General features: G+C 40.3%; 1 protein-coding gene across 2 annotated transcripts; it reads left to right on the forward strand.

The window, feature by feature from the left end:
- The first annotated feature begins 590 nt into the window (after positions 1–590).
- On the forward strand, positions 591–19679 carry rgs17 (regulator of G protein signaling 17). 2 transcript variants are annotated; one of them, XM_028603561.1, is made up of 6 exons: positions 591–741; positions 6830–7199; positions 13218–13348; positions 16711–16785; positions 16892–17123; positions 17710–19679. In XM_028603561.1, the coding sequence occupies exons 2-6, from the start codon at positions 7197–7199 to the stop codon at positions 17896–17898; spliced, it is 630 nt and encodes a 209-aa protein (XP_028459362.1). In that variant the 5' UTR covers positions 591–741; positions 6830–7196; the 3' UTR covers positions 17899–19679. The 2 variants fall into 2 exon arrangements, with proteins under 2 accessions (XP_028459362.1, XP_028459363.1); XM_028603562.1 differs by lacking the exon at positions 6830–7199.

Consider the following 19679-nt stretch of genomic DNA (forward strand, 5'->3'; position numbering starts at 1 on the left):
TACTATAAATGTCTACTGTATATGCACTATATGATGTTCTATAATACCATACAATATGATAGGTCATTATAAATGCACACTATAACAATATAGCCAACAACATTATATGATTTGAAGAGGATATGAGAAGTGACATTTTAAAATTAGACAAAGGTGTGCACACACTAAAATGCTGTAAAAAAAATAAATAGAAGTAACATTACTGAAGTGACTATTACTTTGATGTAACACTACAGGATGTTGTGAGTTTCTAGAGGCTTTCTTTATAATTGGTTATCAACTGGGTTATAACCTGAGGATACATCCTCTTCGTGAATAGTAGCCTTCTAATATCAACTGTGATTCTCTCTCTCTCATACTGACTATATTTTAGGATTTGTGCCTTGGAAATATTTGATATTGAATAAACTCAATGTAGCAACGTTTTAAAATGAGAATCTTGTATTTTGCAGTTGTCATGCAGCAGAGATGCGATGTGACCTGTGCATTATAGACCGTATGTGGAGCCTCAGCAGTGCATCTTCTCACCGACTGCAGCCACAGAGCGGCTGTAGCAGCGCGCCTGCGCAGTGCATCCAGGGGCTCGGCGGCGTTCGGTGCTGAAGTGGGGCGGATGGCATAAAAACAGCGGCGATGGACATTACATCGCAGGATTTCCATTTACGATGTCGCTAAATAAGCATCGGGACATCGCGTTTTCACACCCATCACCCTAGGAAACTGACAGTCCATCATAAAGGGGTAAGATGCTGATTATTCTGCGCTAATGCTCCACACGGACTGGCTAGCTGACGCTAGCACGGCGCTAGCTGCTGCTCAGCTGCCACCTCCTCCTCTCGCTGTTGAGAGATAGCGGATCTCAGGCTGTCGGCTAAAGCTAGCAAGTAGAAAGTGGGTGGCGTTTGATTTCTAAAAAATGTCGGTGCGACAGTCAGCACTGTGTAGCACTCTCTCTAATCGCGTTGTCACTCCGTGGTGTCAGCTGGGAGGGGGGTCTCCTCTCCCGGCTGGTCGGAGCTGCAGCTGCTGGGCTCAGATATGTCGGTCAGTTGCAGGAGAAACCATGCAAAACACCCAGTACCCAGCAGCTAGCCAAACACAGAGCTAGTGCACAGAGGGAGAAAGCAGGGTCCAATGAGCCTGCCTACTTGTTATCTAGAGATATGCACAGGCCTTCAGGCAGATGCAACAGATCTGGTGCTGCGACAGCTCACTCCATGCATCCACCTTCTTCACTCTAAAGTTCATATTGCCACTGCCTAGACTTCTTTTAACCTTTTTTATTCCTCTACTGTCCCTGGAAAGATCTCATGTCGTGCACAGCTGAGGGAGCACCCACACTGCAGTTTCCCATGGGTGTGTTGTTGAGTCAGAGGAGGATGGCCCTGATGATGAAGGCCACAAACGCGTCGGTCTGACACTAAAGTTGTTCTTTATAGTACTAGTGTTGCTGGAGTTTTGACCTCTTGAGTGAGAGGAGCTCGGGTTATGTTGCCATTACATCCTGAGAGACTTCCTGATTCATCTCATTCAGCAAAATGACTGTTCAATCAGAGAGGTTTCACACAATACCAGCTGTCTTATCAACATATTTGAGATGTATGTCATGTGCTTGTAAGGTGGAGATATTTTACTTGAAGATGTATTCTTCATTAAACATTGAGTAGTACTACTGTTTACAGAGGCAGAGTTAACCAACACTTTAATGATCCCTGAAGACATACCTTATAGAGCTAACATGGCTAGAGTCAGTGCTTATTCCTTTGATAGATACTTATGATGTGATGTGGACTCTCAGCTGCATTTACGTTTGTTATGATCATCAATAACATGATTTAATTGTGTATAAGTCAGTTTTTTTTTTTCTACTTGTCTGTAATCCTTTTTTACTGGCCCCTAAACAAATAGTTATTTGTATTAGTGGTTATCAAGTATTGACAAAATCTGAAGTAAATTGTTACAGTAAATCTTAATTTACAATGTATAACACTACATGAACAGTGTCATGAATAAGTTAAAGTTCATACTGAAAGTGGAGGCTATTATTAAAAAAATAATAATTATATATATATATATATATATATATAAATAATAGGTACTCCTTTAGGTACTCTCATCTCTAATAAAGCTCTAGCATTAGTAGCTTTGCTGCAGATAGACAACATTAATACAAAATAGGTAGGTGTCATGGGTCTTGAGTGTGGTCGCAGATTATGCTAAAAGTTGTCAACAGTAAAGTTATCTAAGTGTGTTGTTCCTTTTTAGCAACAGTTTGCTTTATTTGCAAATATTCTTTCTTAAAAGCACCCTATCCAGCTTAAGATAGTGTGCCCTTTCTCTCACGGAGAGTTATATTTCAGTCATTGGACCAGAATAAAAATCGGTTTTACTACTGTAAGTCCATTCAGCTTGACAGATATCACACAGAGCTATACACAATTCCAGAAACATTTTGCAATGTGCATCATAGATCACAGTTTCACTCACCTTGACCACCTCTACTGTCATTACCAAACATTCAGCCAAAATATGAACAATAACGTTACCGTCAGTGGTCTTAATTGCTAGCTAACCACCGCTAAGGGAAATTACAGCAAATAGACTTTGCCTTAGAACGTTACATGTAAGAGGTAATATAACGTCAACGCTTACATACATTTTACATACAGTTTAGCAACAAAACGAAATACTGAGGGGACATTAATAACATTTTTCATGTTGCTTTTGAGCACTATGCATCCCCACTAACCTGATAAACGTTTTAAACAGTAACGGGAATACAGCGCCTCCTGCAGCGGGGAGCGGGAAGAGCGTTGAGGCTTTCGTCGCTGTTTGTCACTGCCCGAGGAGAAACTGCGGTAGTCGCGCTGTTGTTTATTTGATTGTCATGACTTCACGACCCACTTGCCCGACGGGCCAGTGAGTTGTTATATTTACTTGCCCGATGTGGCGTTTTACTTGACCCGGGCCATCGGGCGATCCTTATTGTTGAGCACTGTAAGACAGAAATTGTCTTAACAGTTTTCTGGTTCAGTCTAGGACTACAGTATATTACTTTCATTATCAGCCGATTATCGTCTCGATTCATTGATGTCTTCAAATGTCTTGTTTTGTCCCAAACCCAAAGATGTTCAGTTTACCAGGATATAAAGCAGAGAAAAGCAGCAAATATTCACAATTGAAATGCTATCCTAAGGGATTTTCTCATCACTTTTTGTTAAAAAAAGAAAAAATAGCACCTATATGTGAACCTATATTAATAAGATAATTTAATGTAGTTTGTATTGTATATCATTTAAAATAACAATTGTTTAATATTAAATTAAGAAATTATCTGTTCTCTTTTCCGTTGTTCTTTAATGTCTTTTACGTGCTGATTTTAGTCTCTAAGTTATAAAAAACTGGTGATAGTTAATAACATAAAGAGTCTCCAGTGTTGAGGTCAACATGTGAACACTTCTATGCTGCTGTTATGAGGAAGCAAGTTGTTTGAACAGTAATTCCTTTATGAAAACATGTAGCATGAGAGCGACCCAGGAAGCTCTGTTGCCTTTAGGCTCTTATGCCTCATTTCCATTGCATGGTTTGACTCAACCCGTATCAACTCACTTTTGGTACCGGGTGCTTTTCTCTATTTTGCTTTCCAATGCAGATTCCAACTGTAGGCGGGATACTCAGCTGATTGCCCTAGCAACGCTGCATGAAACGTGACACTCACTGGATCCTTTTATCGGCAATGATGTGTGCACTTTGTCAATTGTAAGCCGTAGTGTACGCCGTAGTGTACACCGTAGTTTTACGGGCTGCCATTTTGTTTGAGTGAATAAAAAATTGCAGTCACTATTGATGGTAACTTGGCTATTTAAAAATGTCGGGTTTGTGTAGGATGTCTTGTGTCGCATTAGTGAAAGATAAGCGTGATTAATGCTTCTGCGTTAAATCTACGCCCTGGCTACGTACGTAGGCATGTGGAGACACGGACCCTTAACTACATGTAGCAGCGACACACGTCGCTCGGCTGTGACTTGGTAGTGTTGCATTTCCCCCTACTCATTTCCTGGAAATCAATGAGAAGATTTAAATTTTCCTACAGATTTTCCACCGTGGTCAGAAAGTAGTGTTAATTTCATCAGACGAGACTAAATATGTTCGTCAACGACCTTTTTTTCCATGACTAAGACGAGACGATGACGAGACTGCACCAATGTCCAAAAAACGCTAACTAAGACTAAATTAACATGCATTATGGTTGACGAAAAAAGACGAGACTAAAATGTTTTGCATAAAATAAAAACTAAGATAAAATCTCTCTTCATTTTCGTCTACAATCGTCTCTACTTTTCCATCATGAGATAGAATATTCAACTGTTACTAGGGTAGGGTACGAGACCCGGTGCTAATACGGCACCGACCGGTGCCTTAACAACAGTTATACCATGGTCTGGGTAAATACTCAATTCTGATTGGCTGCAGGGTGTCCATTAAAAAGTGATATAGGACACCTACTAAAGGAGTTCGGGTGAAACTGTCGGTTTACTGTTCTAAATGAATGCGTTACATTAAATCAAAAAGGAAATGTGGATTTATTATTTCCAACTCCAATTTAAGGCTGCGGCCGACAGTAATGTTGCACATCGCGGATTAAATTCTTTGTAAAAGTCGTTATATTGTTTTGGGGACAATGACATGGCTGGATAGCTAGCTAGCTTGTCTTGTTATTCAACATACTGTCAAATTATTTTTACTGATTGCCAACTGTACGCAATGTTATTGACTTTGGATCTTGCTAGCATAACGTTAGCTTTCTGGCTCATAGCTAAACTGAAGGGTTCTATCAGCTGAGCGGACTATATAAATATCTCCAGTTGCTAAGGGAGGCAAGTCGTATCTAAGGTCCTTCCTAATTCCTGGGGGAGTCTACAATGTTTGCATTGCATAAGAACCTGATGGATGGGAATGATTGTTCCAGGTATTAGTCAAATCGTCAGGCGTAACCAGGGAAACGGAGTTATTGTTTGGATAAACTTTAGAATTCGATTGTAAAACTAATTAAAATATGAACTAACGTTTTAAAAATATGTTATTTGGCAAGTGACCATAGTAGACTTCGGCGGAGGCGACCGAGGTTCACGCCTCGCCGTCGTCCATTAATACCTGACAATGGACACCTTGTCGGGCATTAACCCTTACTTATCTACCAGACCGAATAGCAACGCGGATTTCTGTGCCAGTTAAATGTCTACGCTTCTCTCTGATGCTCCTAAACGGACGTTAGAGGCAACCGAAACATCGCTGCACGGGACGCTAGTCAACACCACACTCGACAGCAGGTAACGTTAGCCTACCGTTAGCTAGCAGCTGGAGTAAACACGGTTAAAATGCTGACAGCTAAACGGCGTAAAGTTTGTCTGTATTTCACTGGAGAGGATTCCAACAGGGGGACGTCCGACAGCCTGCAGCTGCCGTTGTCTGAAAAACAAAACATATGTTGCGTTCACTTCAAACTCGCCTCGCCAGCCTCGTGCTGCATTCAATGTTATTATAAAATACCCTTTCCCATTCAATGGTTGTTTTTGTCGTTCAACAGGAATTTACTGGTGAAATAAGGAAGAGGCTCGATATTTATATAACTTTATATAATTTATTGTTATATAACTATTTGACTGAAATGGTTATCAGAAATAATCTCAGAAATAATTTGTTATTTAAAAAAGACTAAAATGTTTTGACTAAAACTTGACTAAGATACCTTGAGTTCTCTTTTGACTAAAACTAGACTAAAATGACGAGACTTTAAGTTGACTAAAACTTGACTAACAAAAAAAGATATGTGAATGACTAAATATGACTAAAACTAAGAAGGACATTTGGCACGAGACTAAGTTAAATTAAAAATAGGTGACAAAATTAACACTATCAGAAAGCACAAGGGAGACACTTTGTTTTTCTCACTATGCCTCTGGAGTCGGTACTCGCTCTGAAGCGAATCACCCCCCGCCCCCGCCCCCTCCCCACACATGCACACACACACACACACACACACACACACACACACACACACACACACACACACACACACACACACACACACACACACACACACACACACACACACACATGCAGGCCCTGCTATTCCCTTAAAAAGATCAACGCACACAAGATATGTTTTGGGTAGTTTAGAAACAGTATAGAGCTGCAACAAATTATTGGTTCCAAATATTTATAATCTCTCAATTATTTCTTAATTGATTAATCCATTATGTATTTAGTTTAAGAAATATTTCAGAGCATATGAAAATGTCTTAAAATATCTTACCTAAAAGCCAAAGATATTTAGTTTTCAATGACATAAAACAGAAAAGCACAAAAAAACTCACATTTTGACAAGCAGGAAACATTGAAGAAATAACTTTTTAACTGATGGCCAGAAGTTGTTAAAGATAATTTCTTTGTTGATCGTTTAATCAGCTAATCATTTAAGCCCTTAAACTGTGTGGCTTTTACATAATTTGTCGACCAGAGAGCAACAAGTTTATTTTTTACTTTTCAAAGTACAGACCAGTCACAATTCTGGTCACAAAACAAATTCTTATCAAAAGTGTTTAAGTTAAAAAATGAATATCAGCTGATAGAGCCAATATTAGATTATGCATGTGTTTATGTATGTGTTGGGTAATACAGTCACTTCAACATTTGCCAGTATGCACTTATGCTTTAGCGGACATATTTCTGTTCTGTTGTCACCAAAGATAAATTACTGCACCTTTTATTCTACTTTATTCTACTGATTCTGTTGTGATTTTGACTGTTTGCCATGTGTGTTTTTCAGATGCTGTACTTTCATTTCACTGTACTCTCAAGTCCATAAATGACCCTTTCACCAAATTCCAAGGAAGCCTAGGAGGCGACATTAAGGGGAAATAAGGGAACAAAGAGAGGAAGTAGTTACATTTCACCTCAGCTCTCGTGTCCCTTTCTGTGTCCGTCGGTCAGGGATGGTGAGACCAGTAACCTCTCTTCCCTGTGCTGAAAAAAACCTCCTCTCCAGCGAGCTAAACAGCCGGTCCGTTTGCCAAACAGATGCCCAGACAGTCCATCAGTCAGTCCCTCCGTCAACCAGCCTGCTATCGTCCAGCAACCTATTACCTCACACCATGACTGCTCTGTCTGGCCTGTTTTTAGGAACTCACTAATTCATGGTAAGTTTGACTTCTGTCATGTATGATTGCGATGCTTTAGTGTTGAGACATTGTATCTCCAAGTTTACGTTGTTTGAATAAGAGTAGTTTGAGAGGGAAGTAATCATCACCCTTTTGTGTAAAATGTTTCCGATCAAGATAAAGAAAAACGTTTGATGAAGACTTGGTTTATGTTTTCCTCAATAAGCAGTGAAGTGTTTCCAACATGCAGCTGAACCATCAAAGTAAAAATGTATTTGTTAATTTAAACATGATCAGTTTGTGATGTGTGATTTGGAGGTTCAAGGTTTCTGCAGAACAAACAACATTTCTATAGTGTTGTTATTCCAGCCCAAAGCTTTTACGCTCCCTATATAGCCCAACTTATTAGATCCTGTATGATGATAGTCGGCCTCCCCAAATCAGCTATGCAACAAAGGGTGACTATTTTTACAACTCTGTTGCTCATTGATTTTGTACTTATTTAAAGTGAAAAGACTGATCTTTAAATGTGTTAAAAATTGGAATAAACTGTTCATTCATATTCAAAATAAAGAAGCGATTATATTATTTTTTAAATTTTTATTTTCCACTCCGTTACAAAAAAAGAAAGAAAGAAGCACAGTGGATATTTGTATCCCACTTACTGTAGTCAATTGTCTGTTTAATATCACGTTACTGCTAGTTAAAAATGGGAAAAAGTGCCTCTCCCATGTTCAAGTTCACTCTTGAATAACTTAGGTCCAATAAGTAGCTTTTTCGAGAGCTTTCAACCACATGTCTCAGTTTTTCTCAGTGGCGTAAGACTTGCTCAAGTATATGGTAGGGCTGGATGCCTGAAATCAATGTCACTATTGTCACATTTACCTCGATAACGATTAGTAAACAATACCTTATTAAATAAATACACCAGGTGTGGAGTTTTTATTAATTTGTACTCTATAATAAACACAAAAAGCATTCATTATGACTAATATTTGTGTAACTTAACGTAATTAAGGAAACTTGATTCATTTTTTTTTTTTAATTGCTCATATTATGCTTTTTGCCTTTTTCCCTTTCCTTTATTGTGTTATATATCTTTTTTTGTGCATGGTATAGGTTTACAAAGTGAAAAAGCCCAAAGTCCACCCCAAAGGGACTTACCATCTCCAACAGAAAACACTGTTCACAAACTTCTCCAAACAGCTCTATTGTAGTCCAGCCTTTACTTCCGTGACAAACGTGCGTCACTTTGTAACACACGTTATAATGCTTAAAGCAGTACTTATTTATCTACTGCGCATGTGCGACTCCCAACAAAGATGGAATAGAAGTGCGATGCCTCACTAGGTAGCTAAAACAGAGCGCTCATCACACAGGGTGAAAAGAGAAGCTGCAGCAATATACACAACAACGTTGTACAACGGTACAACAAAAATATGGTATTTTTTGAAAATTAAACCATGTAAACCTATTCTGGTACAAACTCTAAATACAATCATGAACCTGAAGATGAGCATAATATGAGCACTTTAAGCATCAAAAGTATTTGAAGAAAAGCTTTTGTAATTGTCTGCTGCGTCTGACACAATTAGCGTCCGCCAGCAGACTGTGGCCTGGAGACATTTATCGGTGTTTTAAGGCAGCGCTGCCTGGAAGGCACTAGGATTAGGCAATGGTTATGGTTAGGGTTAAGTGCCTTAAAGTCAACGGCTGCAGCGCTACCTGGAAGGAGACGTTGGGCGCTTAAAACACCATCGAGCCCTGGAGACACTCCTATTGCAGGGTAAGATGTTAACTTCAGGGCTTACACCCGTCACTCACAACACTCAGCAAATAGGTGGTGTTGTACATGTCGTTAAGCCCTTAGAGGATATATTACAGCTATATATGCTGCTGCTTATAATGTTAGGCTAGTTTCTCATAAAAAGAAGAAAATATAAAACCAGCAGGTCCTTTATGTTCTTTTGATAGGGAGACTCTCATTTTCCTCTTTGAAAGGACACAAACAGTGTTTTCCTGGTATAACACCAGACGAGTCAGGTTTGGGTAGAATAGCAGCAAACCAATATTAAAACTTCCACAAAAACCTGACCGACTCACACGCGTGGTTGCAAAGATATTGCTAAATAAACCTCTTTTGCGAATACCTCTTTTTCTCAGTTCTGTAATGCTCATTGGCCATGAGTATGAATGAATATTCCACCTAGCTTCCTTCAGTGACCACATTTTGTGACTAGTGCACGCAGTGTAGTCAGATCGGGTGGATTTTCCACCCAATAAGGCTCCATTTTATTGAATTCGGTGGGTAAAAATAGTTTTGGGCTGTGTGCCCTACTTTTTGTATCATTTGGGCAGTTTCCCCCTACAGGCAGTACCTACAGTACCTGCCCAGGGACTGCGGTCAGAAAATTGCAATTTGTTAAAAAACCTGGTACATTACATATCTTCTTGTTTTAAGGTCTTTGTGCATTTTCCGGAAGAAAGAAACGTACATACTAAAACCTAGGCTATATTCCAATAAATTGGTCGTAAATTGGCTGTAAATACAAAAATATGGCTACTTTCATGACAAATGGGTGGGTTCTAGTCTCTGATAATTTTTGTCGGTCACATCTTGCAACACTTCTGTTAGCCCACAGCAGCACAACAGCAGTGTGCATTGCCACGATGTATGCTAAACAATACAACAGGATTTTTAGCTTGTGTGTACCATGGATGTATAATAAGACCTGGATACAGCATTCCAGGCGGAGCCCCGCTCATTCCTATGAAAGTTGCTCAGTGGCGCATGAAGCCATCATGGAGCCAAAAATTACCAGTTTGATCGGCACTCTTCTGCACCGTGCGACCCGTAGAGCAGGCACACTAGAGCCGGCTACCTCCGCTAACTTGAATGGGGATAAAATGATTTAATCGTGCAGCTCTTCTAGACTTTACACATGTTAGCGGACCGAATGGATACAATAATAATAATGATAATGAAATGATTTATTTCGCTGGGGTTGTGACCCTTTAAAAAAAAAAAACGTCCATATCCACTGACATCTCTTGCTATGTAAGTCTATGAGAAAAGTCTTTTTGGGTCAGAGGGTATCATGTGATGGGCCTGGAGTTGCAATTCCACTGTTGCCGCCATGTACAATTTGCTTCAAAGTCCGGAGCACTTTCTGGGGGCTGGTGTGTACTTACTTCTAAAATGATTTACAGCTCATCCCTTGGCTAATGACGTGATGGTGAAGCAATGTGGAGGTTTCAAACTAGAGCTGGGTGATTGGATGAATACATTGGATTGTTTTTAGGCTGATATGACAGTAGTTGTTTTGGTAGTTGAAATTTTGCCTCCTTAAGCTATTTGAAATTATGTCTAAATTAATAAAAATGTGGAAAAATGAGGGGGGGAGGGGGGTCATCTGAATAATTTATAAAACCTCTGCATTTATGTCAGATCTTGTAGCTCTCTGTTTCCCTCTCATCTGGATGTATTTGTTTTTTCACTCCATATTTGCATGTTCTGTCAATGCAGCCTCTTTCCCTGGGTTTAGAACAAAGCCGATGCCTCGCTGTCGTTTGCATCTAGCAGCCTGTTTTTCCACGGATACTGCCGCGTCGCTGAATAACTGATGGCCACTCCACTGGTCAGGCGACAACATTTGCATATCAGACAGGTTGTCTCAGCCTTACCTGCCATGTACTCTAACATCACTGTAGTAAATCGCATGTATGTATGCAGTAGAGGGAACCAGAAAGAAGGTTCCTCCGTTGGTACTGGGGCGTGCTTTTTTATTTATTTGGATATTTAAGCGTTTTAGGAAGAGTTTAATTTGAACCATGACTTTGCAGGTAAGACTTTTTATTTTATTAATTAGTGCATTTTCACACCACACCCGTTGGTGAAACTAAGCTTATATGCCCCAAATTATTAAGTGGAGTCTGTGTTCATTATTATCTCTTATCTGTTTGAATTTGTTCTGACATTCTCTTCTTTGCTGATCTTCATAGTGTATCCTGGTATAGATTTTGGCTGTTGGACTATCTGTAAGCGAGCTGTTATAGTTATAGCAGGATAAAGGTTTTCTCTGCCTATTTAGCTCATAAAAAGCCAGCCGAGTCTTAATATCTTCCACATGGAGGAAGATACAAAAATAGCCTAAGTTAACTACAATTACTCAGCAACTATTTTGATAATTGATTAGTCATTTCAATGCCAAACATTCCCTGGTCATATTACAGTAAGATGATTATCTTGCTGTTTTAGACTGTTAGTCAGACAAAACCAGCAAATTGAAGATATTTCCATGGCCTCTGAATGGATGGGCATGACATGTTGTCATTTGGACACTCATTATAATGACTTTAGTTATTCCCTGACTTTTAATCTGGGGCCTTTTTGTTAGGGCATTTTGAGTGAAAATGCCCTAACATTTATTGGATGGGTTGTCATGGGTTGTAATCTGGTGCAGACATTTATGTTCTCCTCAGGATAAATTGTAATAACTTTGGTGATCCCATAACTTTTTATTTGCCACCATCATCACGCCAATTCTTTTAATTTGTCCAGTACTTTGGTTTATGGAAAATTAATGACATTCCCATCAGCCACAGCTTTACTTTGGGTTTAACTAGTAAATGTTAGCAGGCTAAACTAAAGGGTGAATAGCATGTTAGCCTTGTCATTGTGTAGAATGTTAGCACATTTTACTTTAGCATTTAGAGGCGATGTGCCTAAGTGCAGCCACACAGCCATGCTGTGACTGTTGATCAAAGTGTTACCACATACTTCTCTAGGGTCGGGTTGCTGGTCGCAGTGGCTGCAGCAAGAGACCCTAAACTCCCCTTTCTCGAGCCACATTAACCAGCTCTGACTGGGGGATCCCGAGGCGTTTCTAGGTCAATGTGGAGATATAATCTCTGCACCTAGTCCTGGGTCTACCCAGAGGCCTTCTCCCAGCTGGACATGCCTGGAACACCTCCCTAGGGAGGCGCCCAAACCACCTCAGCTGGCTCCTTTCCACGTAAAGGAACAGCTGCTCTACTCCGAGTTCCTCACAGATGACTGAGCTTCTCACCTTCATCTCTAAGGGAGACGCCAGCCACCCTCCTGAGAAAACCTATTTTGGCCGCTTGTACCCACAATCTAGTTCTTTCAGTCATGATCCAGCCTTCATGACCATAGGTGAGAAACCATAGGCTCAGCTTTCTTTGTCCTGCTCCAATGTCCCAAAAAAATAAAGGCTTTTTAAACTTCACCCTCCTGAGTGCCTTAGTGACCCTAAGACCCAGAGGTACTTGAACTCTATTGGGTTCCATTTTCATTACATGTTTCATACATTAAAGAGAAAATATCAGAAACATCAAAGTATCAGCAGAAACCACAACACTGTGTGTCTGCAATAGAATGACATCATCAGACAACAGCAGTACATTCAGTGTTACCACAGGGTCACTATATAAAACCACATTATTTAGGTTTTTGTTGTGTGTCCTCCTTACCTATCCTCATCTCCTGCCTGTGCAAAGGATGTTGCACATTCTGAGGCAACAACATGTTAATATAAGTGTGTGCATGAATATATGTATTTGATGCACACGTGTGTGTGTGTGTGTGTGTGTGTGTGTGTGTGTGTGTGTGTGTGTGTGTGTGTGTGTGTGTGTGTGTGTGTGTGTGTGTGTGTCTGTCTGTGTGTGGGGTGTAGGCTCAGTCTGTGTCTGCACCTTTTGAAATGTATGTGTAGTGTCTGTCAAAGCCAGTGTGAAAGTCTTGGCTCAATGCCAGAAATCCTCGTACTGTACAAGGAAGGGAATCCTTTCTGTCCTGTTTGGGTGCTCTCTCTCACTTCATCTCACACACACACACACACACACACACACACAGTTTAATTTGTTTTTTCCCTTCGCATAAGTCATAGCATAGTATTGCTATTATATTGCTAGTGAACCAAAAGTAAAACATGGGGACCACATTTGAAACTACACCCTCTGTGATATTATTATTATTTTGAAGGGTATTTAACAGTGTTTTGTTTTTTGTTTTTTCTGTGTGTATCCATTGCGAAGCCCCGGAGTGTGAGTGGAGTGGAGATGAGAAAAAGGCAGGCGGCACACATCGAGGCCACACCCCAGGCCCCTGGACATCCCCGACCCAACACCTGCTGCCTCTGCTGGTGCGGCTGCTGCAAGTGTCTCTGGTAAGAAAATACTATACTATACAGTACTATACTGAAGTCTACTATACATACTATACTAAGTCTGTGTCTTATTTCTTTTCCATCATATGGTTTTTCAGGTAGACTGTGGCTCACTGGCTCAGGATATGAACACTGTCCTTAAAGCCACTATAATTAATAATTTCTTTTTTTATAAATAATTTATCTAAGTTTGCTGTTAATAACTACAGCACAGCCACTTTATGAAGAGCTTTACAAAAAAGAAGGCTTGCAGGCTGAAGCAACTATGTGGCATGACGTCATTCAGTGACTTTCAGCAATTTTTTTAGCAGCCAGTAACATTTTTTTAATTTGAGAAGAATTGGCAACGTTGCTTGTGATGAATTAACTGGAGTTGACAATAAAGCTGCCTTTTAAAAAAAATTGATGCTTAGAAGCAGTAACGTAAATATAAATTGAACCACTAGGCCAAAGCAATATCTGAATTAAACTATTAATACTACTAATAATAAAATCATATAAATACAGATTGCAGCTATACAGCACCTTTTAAGCATTGTGTTATTGGACAGCCGGAGATTCATGCATTTATGGTCACAATTTCTTAAAAAAAAAAGAAAACACTGAATTTTATCATTTTAGTTATTAGGAAACAAAAAAAATATCCCCTGTGCCTGAAACAACAAACAGATGGTCCTGTTGCCTAATCCGTGATGTTATGCTTATGTTGAGTTCCCTACAAATGTAACTGAAAAAAATAGTCTCTATAGCGACACACAGTTTTCAGAGTTGAACAATTATGAAGCCAGATGTTAAAGTCAAGTCAATTTTAAATATATAGGCCAAAATCCAAAATTTGCCTCAAAGGCTTTCTCTATAGACCCTTGGTTTGCAGAAGGAAAAAGTCACAAAATGTGTGGGAGCTCTCTGAACAAAAAACACCATAAGTTCTTACAATATTTACGCAAATACAGTAATACAAAATGATATAGTGGTGAAAACGTACTGAGATGATCTGTGAACAGACACGTCACCTGAATCCAGAAGATTAACTTTATTCTTTGTATTCCACTGTTCGATGCAAGGCCTGCAGGTTTTAAGGGCCGTGCAGATTTTGCAGGAACCAGGTTTTTGGCAGTTAAATGTAGCAAACAGCTTCTGCACGATCAGCTTGTCTGTGCTAAAGGTGTGTTTGAAAGGTAATTATAGGAGTGTACAGTAGATTTTATTTTTTAATTGATAATGAAAATAATCATTATAGTTGCAGCTTTAATTCCTGCCTTGCATTTTTGAATACGAGAGAAAAGAGTACACAGCCAACACAACAACAAAAAAATGTTTCTGTGTCCAAATACTTACAGATTGCAAACTTTACTGCACCAAATGCCCCTAAGCAAGGCATCAAAACCAGTAACTGCTGTGTAGCTCCTACTACTGCTTCACTGTGGCTGCACTCTTGCCAGGAGAGAGGAGTGAATGAAACATTGTTTTCAGGCAGTGAATGGTGAATGTGCTGCTTTTTTCACACCACTTCATCTGAAGTGGTGGCAGCTTGTGGACTGGGCCCGTAGTAAGTGCTCTGTGACTCCGCTGTGTGTTTCTCAATCAAATGCTGGTGTCAGATATCCAGAATGAGCCTGGAAATATGTCTTCAGTATCCTATATGTTTATTTATTTTAGCGTCAAGGCTGGGAGGGATAATATGCCGTTTTCAGTACAAGTTTGTGTGAGTTAAACCCCTGAATGCTCTCTGTTTTTTTTTTCTTCTATCATGCCAAGTCAAGAGATCTGTGTGAGTGTGTGTGAGTCACAGGAGATCTCGTCTGCCACCGTGGTGAAGTTTTATGGGGACGGTGTACGAGTGTTAATGGTCATGGAATACTGTTACATTTAGTTTTTCATCCATCCTTTTTCTCTCTTTTTTTTCTCTATTTTCTATCCCCTCCTCATCCGCCCTCACACAAGGTTCCTTATCTACTTGGGGTGCCTTCTATTTCCATCCACACGTCACATGCAAAACAGCTGTGAAGAACAGCCTGTATATTTAGCTGTATTGTAAGGGCGCCCGGGGGCTGTGGCTAGCTTAGCCCATTACTGCAACACAATGGGGACTTTGACAAGAGACAGCAAGAGGAAGGAAAGATCCTCCATGGTGGGACAAAAATAGACAGCTCAGTGTCTGTTGCATTGTGAACTTAGCATGTGTGACTGAGCTACGACAGACAGAGGCTACCGTGTGTATTAAGTGTTTACATAAAAAAAATGCACTGTGGCTTTATTGTTTTGTGGATTTTGAAGCTTACACCAATGCTTCCCAGTGTGATTGATAGCTGGAAGAGTTGAACTGAGTTAGAGCTGCATCTAACAATTGCTTACATTATTGATTTATCTGCCCATTATTTTCATCATCATTTGGTCTATAGAATGTCAGAAAATTGTAAAAATCACAATTTCCTAAAGCCCAAGGTGATGTCTTCCAATTGATTGTTTTGTCTGACCAATAAATAGTCCAAAATCCAAACATATTCAGATTACTGTGACGGTAGGGTTGGGTGATTGTTTCTATTTTCATATCGTCCAATCGTGGTTACTTGAGATCGCCGATAGGTGAACAATAGAAAAAGTAAATCAGCCCTGATACTGATCTTGTTGATTGGCTCTGGACATCCCTAGTGAGAGGAGAAATTTGGTTGTTTGGATACTAGGGCTGTCCTCGACTAAAGAAATTCTTAGTCGACTAACACCTATACATGTCGACTTATCGATTAGTTGATTTAATTGAAAGAGCTGTGCGCTTTGAGAGGTGGTTAAGACTAGAAAAGCACAATATAAATGTAGTTAATTAACCATCTGTAAAACTGAGTTTCTCCACAATTAATCCTGCAAAAGCACCACTTTAAATCTTGTGTTTACCATAAATGTGCTCAGAAGTTTCTTGGAAATAAGTAATTAAGCATGAATAAGCATAAAAAATGACTAATCGACTAAAGAAATCTTAGTCGATTAAGACCAAAACGACCGATTAGTCGACTAATCAACTAAGAGGTGGCAGCCCTATTGGATACAGTGTAGAGTTTTTTTCTTGGGTGGTAACTACGGATGGTGAATGCTGATTTGCATGGACTAAAATCATTTTGTATCTGTACATTTGTCACAATCAATGCATCATTGCAGCCTTAATTCTACAGTAGGTAAATAAAGACAACAACGTCCCTATAGTCAAATATGTAGCTAAAGGTGAACCGTAATGAATTCTGATCTAACTGCGACTCTCCATCTACAACTTAATCTAATGATAAATAAAATATATCCATTTAAAATGCCAGAAACATGTCCAGACTTTTGTTTTGGCGAGCATAATCAATTTCTTGTCTCCAATCAAGGAATGAAGATAGGATGGAGAGGAGTGAACGACAGACCTGCACCAAGATGGACAGTATTGAAGCTGCAGAAGAACAGTAAGTCCAGCCATCATCCTTTCGGTCCTGCATGTTTGTGTCAGTATGGTTGTGTGTGTCAATCTCACACACATGAATGTCTTCATTTGTTTATGTCTGACTGTAGACAGCCCAGTCTAGACGAGGCGCTGTTGTGGGCCCGGAGCTTTGAGATGATGCTGCGCTCGCGGGAGGGCCGGGAGGTCTTCCGGGAGTTCCTGCGCTCTGAGTACAGCGAGGACAACCTGCTTTTCTGGATGGCCTGTGAAGAGCTGAAAAAGGAGACTGATCCCTTAGTGATTGAGGAGAAGTCCAGGATCATATACGAAGACTACGTGTCCATATTATCACCCAAAGAGGTACCAGCTGTATTTGTGTTGAATCGGCAGAAGTGAGCCACCACTGCCATGTTAGCAGCATGGCTCTAAGGATGGCAATGTTGGCCTGTCGTTTGCTCAGTCCACCCCTTTGGTCCGGACTGAAATATATTTTTTCATAGTCCCCAGATGATAAAGCCTAATGACTTTCCATGTAGCCCCATCATCAGGTCACATTTTCATATTGCCCAACACTTTGGTTTATGACTAAAACTTAAAATATTCAGTTGTACTTTGGCTTCTAGTGCCAAATAAATGTTACCTAAAGGTAAATATTAGCAAGCTAGCACGCTATACTCAGATGGGGAACATGGTAATAAACATTATACCTGTTGATCAGCATCTTAGCATTGTCATTTTGAGATGTCACCATGATAATGTTAGAATTTAGCTTTACGCACCACTGTGCTTAAGTACAAAATTACAAAGGTGCTAGCATGGCTAAAGACTCTTGTTAAGAAGCCAAATAGTGAACAGCCTGTCATGTCTTTAAGGAGCCACTGGTACTCTACGGATCACTTAAAAAAACACCATGGTTTATAAATCAAATTTGTTTTCCACATCCCAGGTGAGTCTGGACTCGCGGGTCAGAGAAGGAATAAACCAGAACCTGGCGGAGCCCAGCAACCTGATGTACGAGGAGGCCCAGTTCCAGATCTACAACCTGATGCATCGCGACTCCTTCCCCCGTTTCCTCAACTCCTCCGTTTACAGAGACCTCCTGGCCAACAGGAGGCTCACCTGCCTCGACACCTAGACTCCACCACAGTCCCTCATCGCCATCGTACGCCAACGAGACTACTACTTAAACTTCAAATACTACTATGGTGCCAGAAGTCGGGTTTGGAAATTCTCTCCATCTTTTTTGATTGATAAGACTGAATGACATCCAAGATAGCTGGTTGTTTTTTTATTTATATTTTTTAAGCAATTTATGTCCAGTTCTCCACTGGAGCCAGGTCGGCCTTTGCTGGTTGGTTATTGGTCAATTTAAGACCATTAATGCTGGCCAGTGATTGTTTTGCTAGCAATTTGTGCTGTTTGTTAAGGTTCACTGGCCAACCCACTTGTCAGCTGAAGTCAGTTGAAATGGCCAACCTGATGGCCAGCTGCTGGTTAACTGTGGACAAGGACTCTCAGGCGGTGGGGCCAGAAAGAGGAGAGCAGAAAGTGGACAAGCCAACTGTTCCTGTACTGTAATATTTAGACCTCATGCTTTCTACCTTCACTTTAATATTCTCTCTCTCTCTCTCTCTCTCTCTTACTCATTTTTTCATGTTGTTTTGTTTTTCTAATTCTGTCCCATTCCGCAGATGTGTAAAATTGTGTTTTTAATTTTAATTTACTGTCCAAACATGACACCTCGTTGTTGGTGGGAGTTGGGGCGTCTCCGCCCATTTAACCAGTAGAAGCACTGGCTCTGCATGTGACTCTCTCTTTACAGTAGCTTGACGATGTAAGCCGCGGACTGCAACCGTTTTTGAATATTGAGATGTATTAAGACAGTGGACCTGTCTCTCTGTCTGGATGTCTATATTCAGTGAAGGGAAAAAGGACACTTTGCCAATTTATAGTTTACTGCAGTTTTTTTTATTGAGGAGATATGATGGCTTCAACAGCACATACCCATCCACCTGTCCATCCATCCACCTGTCCATCCATCCATCTGTCCGTCCAAGCACTTTCCTTCTTTGGGATTCTTTAACTGGGAGAAGTAAGGGCTAGAATTGTGGTTGGGCAGCTACATGTATTATTATTACTCATGAACTTTAGACAAAAAATCTCTCCACTGAGAAAATCACAATGCCTTTACATGTAAGAAAAAGGCAGCACAAGCGCTGCTGGAGTTTTTCTGGAAAGCAACCACAGTTTGTCCAACGATCCCTACCTCCCATCTTTTTTCCCTCCCTCCAACTCAGACCATCACAGCCTGACAAGCACAGGTGCCCAATGTGGGGGAAAAAAACAGCTGGAGAAAATACAAACAAACCCACAACGACTCCAAAGTCATCTACATTTTAAAATTGTTGCGCAGAAAACGAGGGTTTACCTTTTAGTGTTTTACAATGATCTGAGCATTATGGAAAGCTAGTTCTACTTGGAGAACGTAGGGAGATGCAGCAGGCACAGATCTAATTGAAAGGGTTATTGAGCCCTGGCCTTTGTCTGTAAGGCTTTAGCTTTAGATGCTGTAGGTAACATGACAAGTCGCTGGAGTTGGACGTCCAGTATCACGCTGCAGATACGTGACACGGGTGCCAAACATGATGTCAAAGATGCTGTGAAGAGATATCAGATGTGACTTGTCACCAGGCTGTCGGCCATTCTTGTGCATGTCTGTTTCTCCAGCAGATGGAGCTGGGAGAGTGTATGGTAGTCCTTCAGTTAGCTACTGCCCATTTAAGACGCAATTTTTTTTTTACCAGAGCTAGTGAAGAGGGTTGGTATAATAATGCGTAGTCATGCTACATGTAGGGCTGCCACCTCTTAGTCGATTAGTCGACTAATCGGTCGTTTTGGTCTTAATCGACTAAGATT

The sequence above is a fragment of the Perca flavescens genome, chromosome 17 (genome assembly GCF_004354835.1).
Source record: "Perca flavescens isolate YP-PL-M2 chromosome 17, PFLA_1.0, whole genome shotgun sequence".
NCBI classification, from domain to species: domain Eukaryota; kingdom Metazoa; phylum Chordata; class Actinopteri; order Perciformes; family Percidae; genus Perca; species Perca flavescens.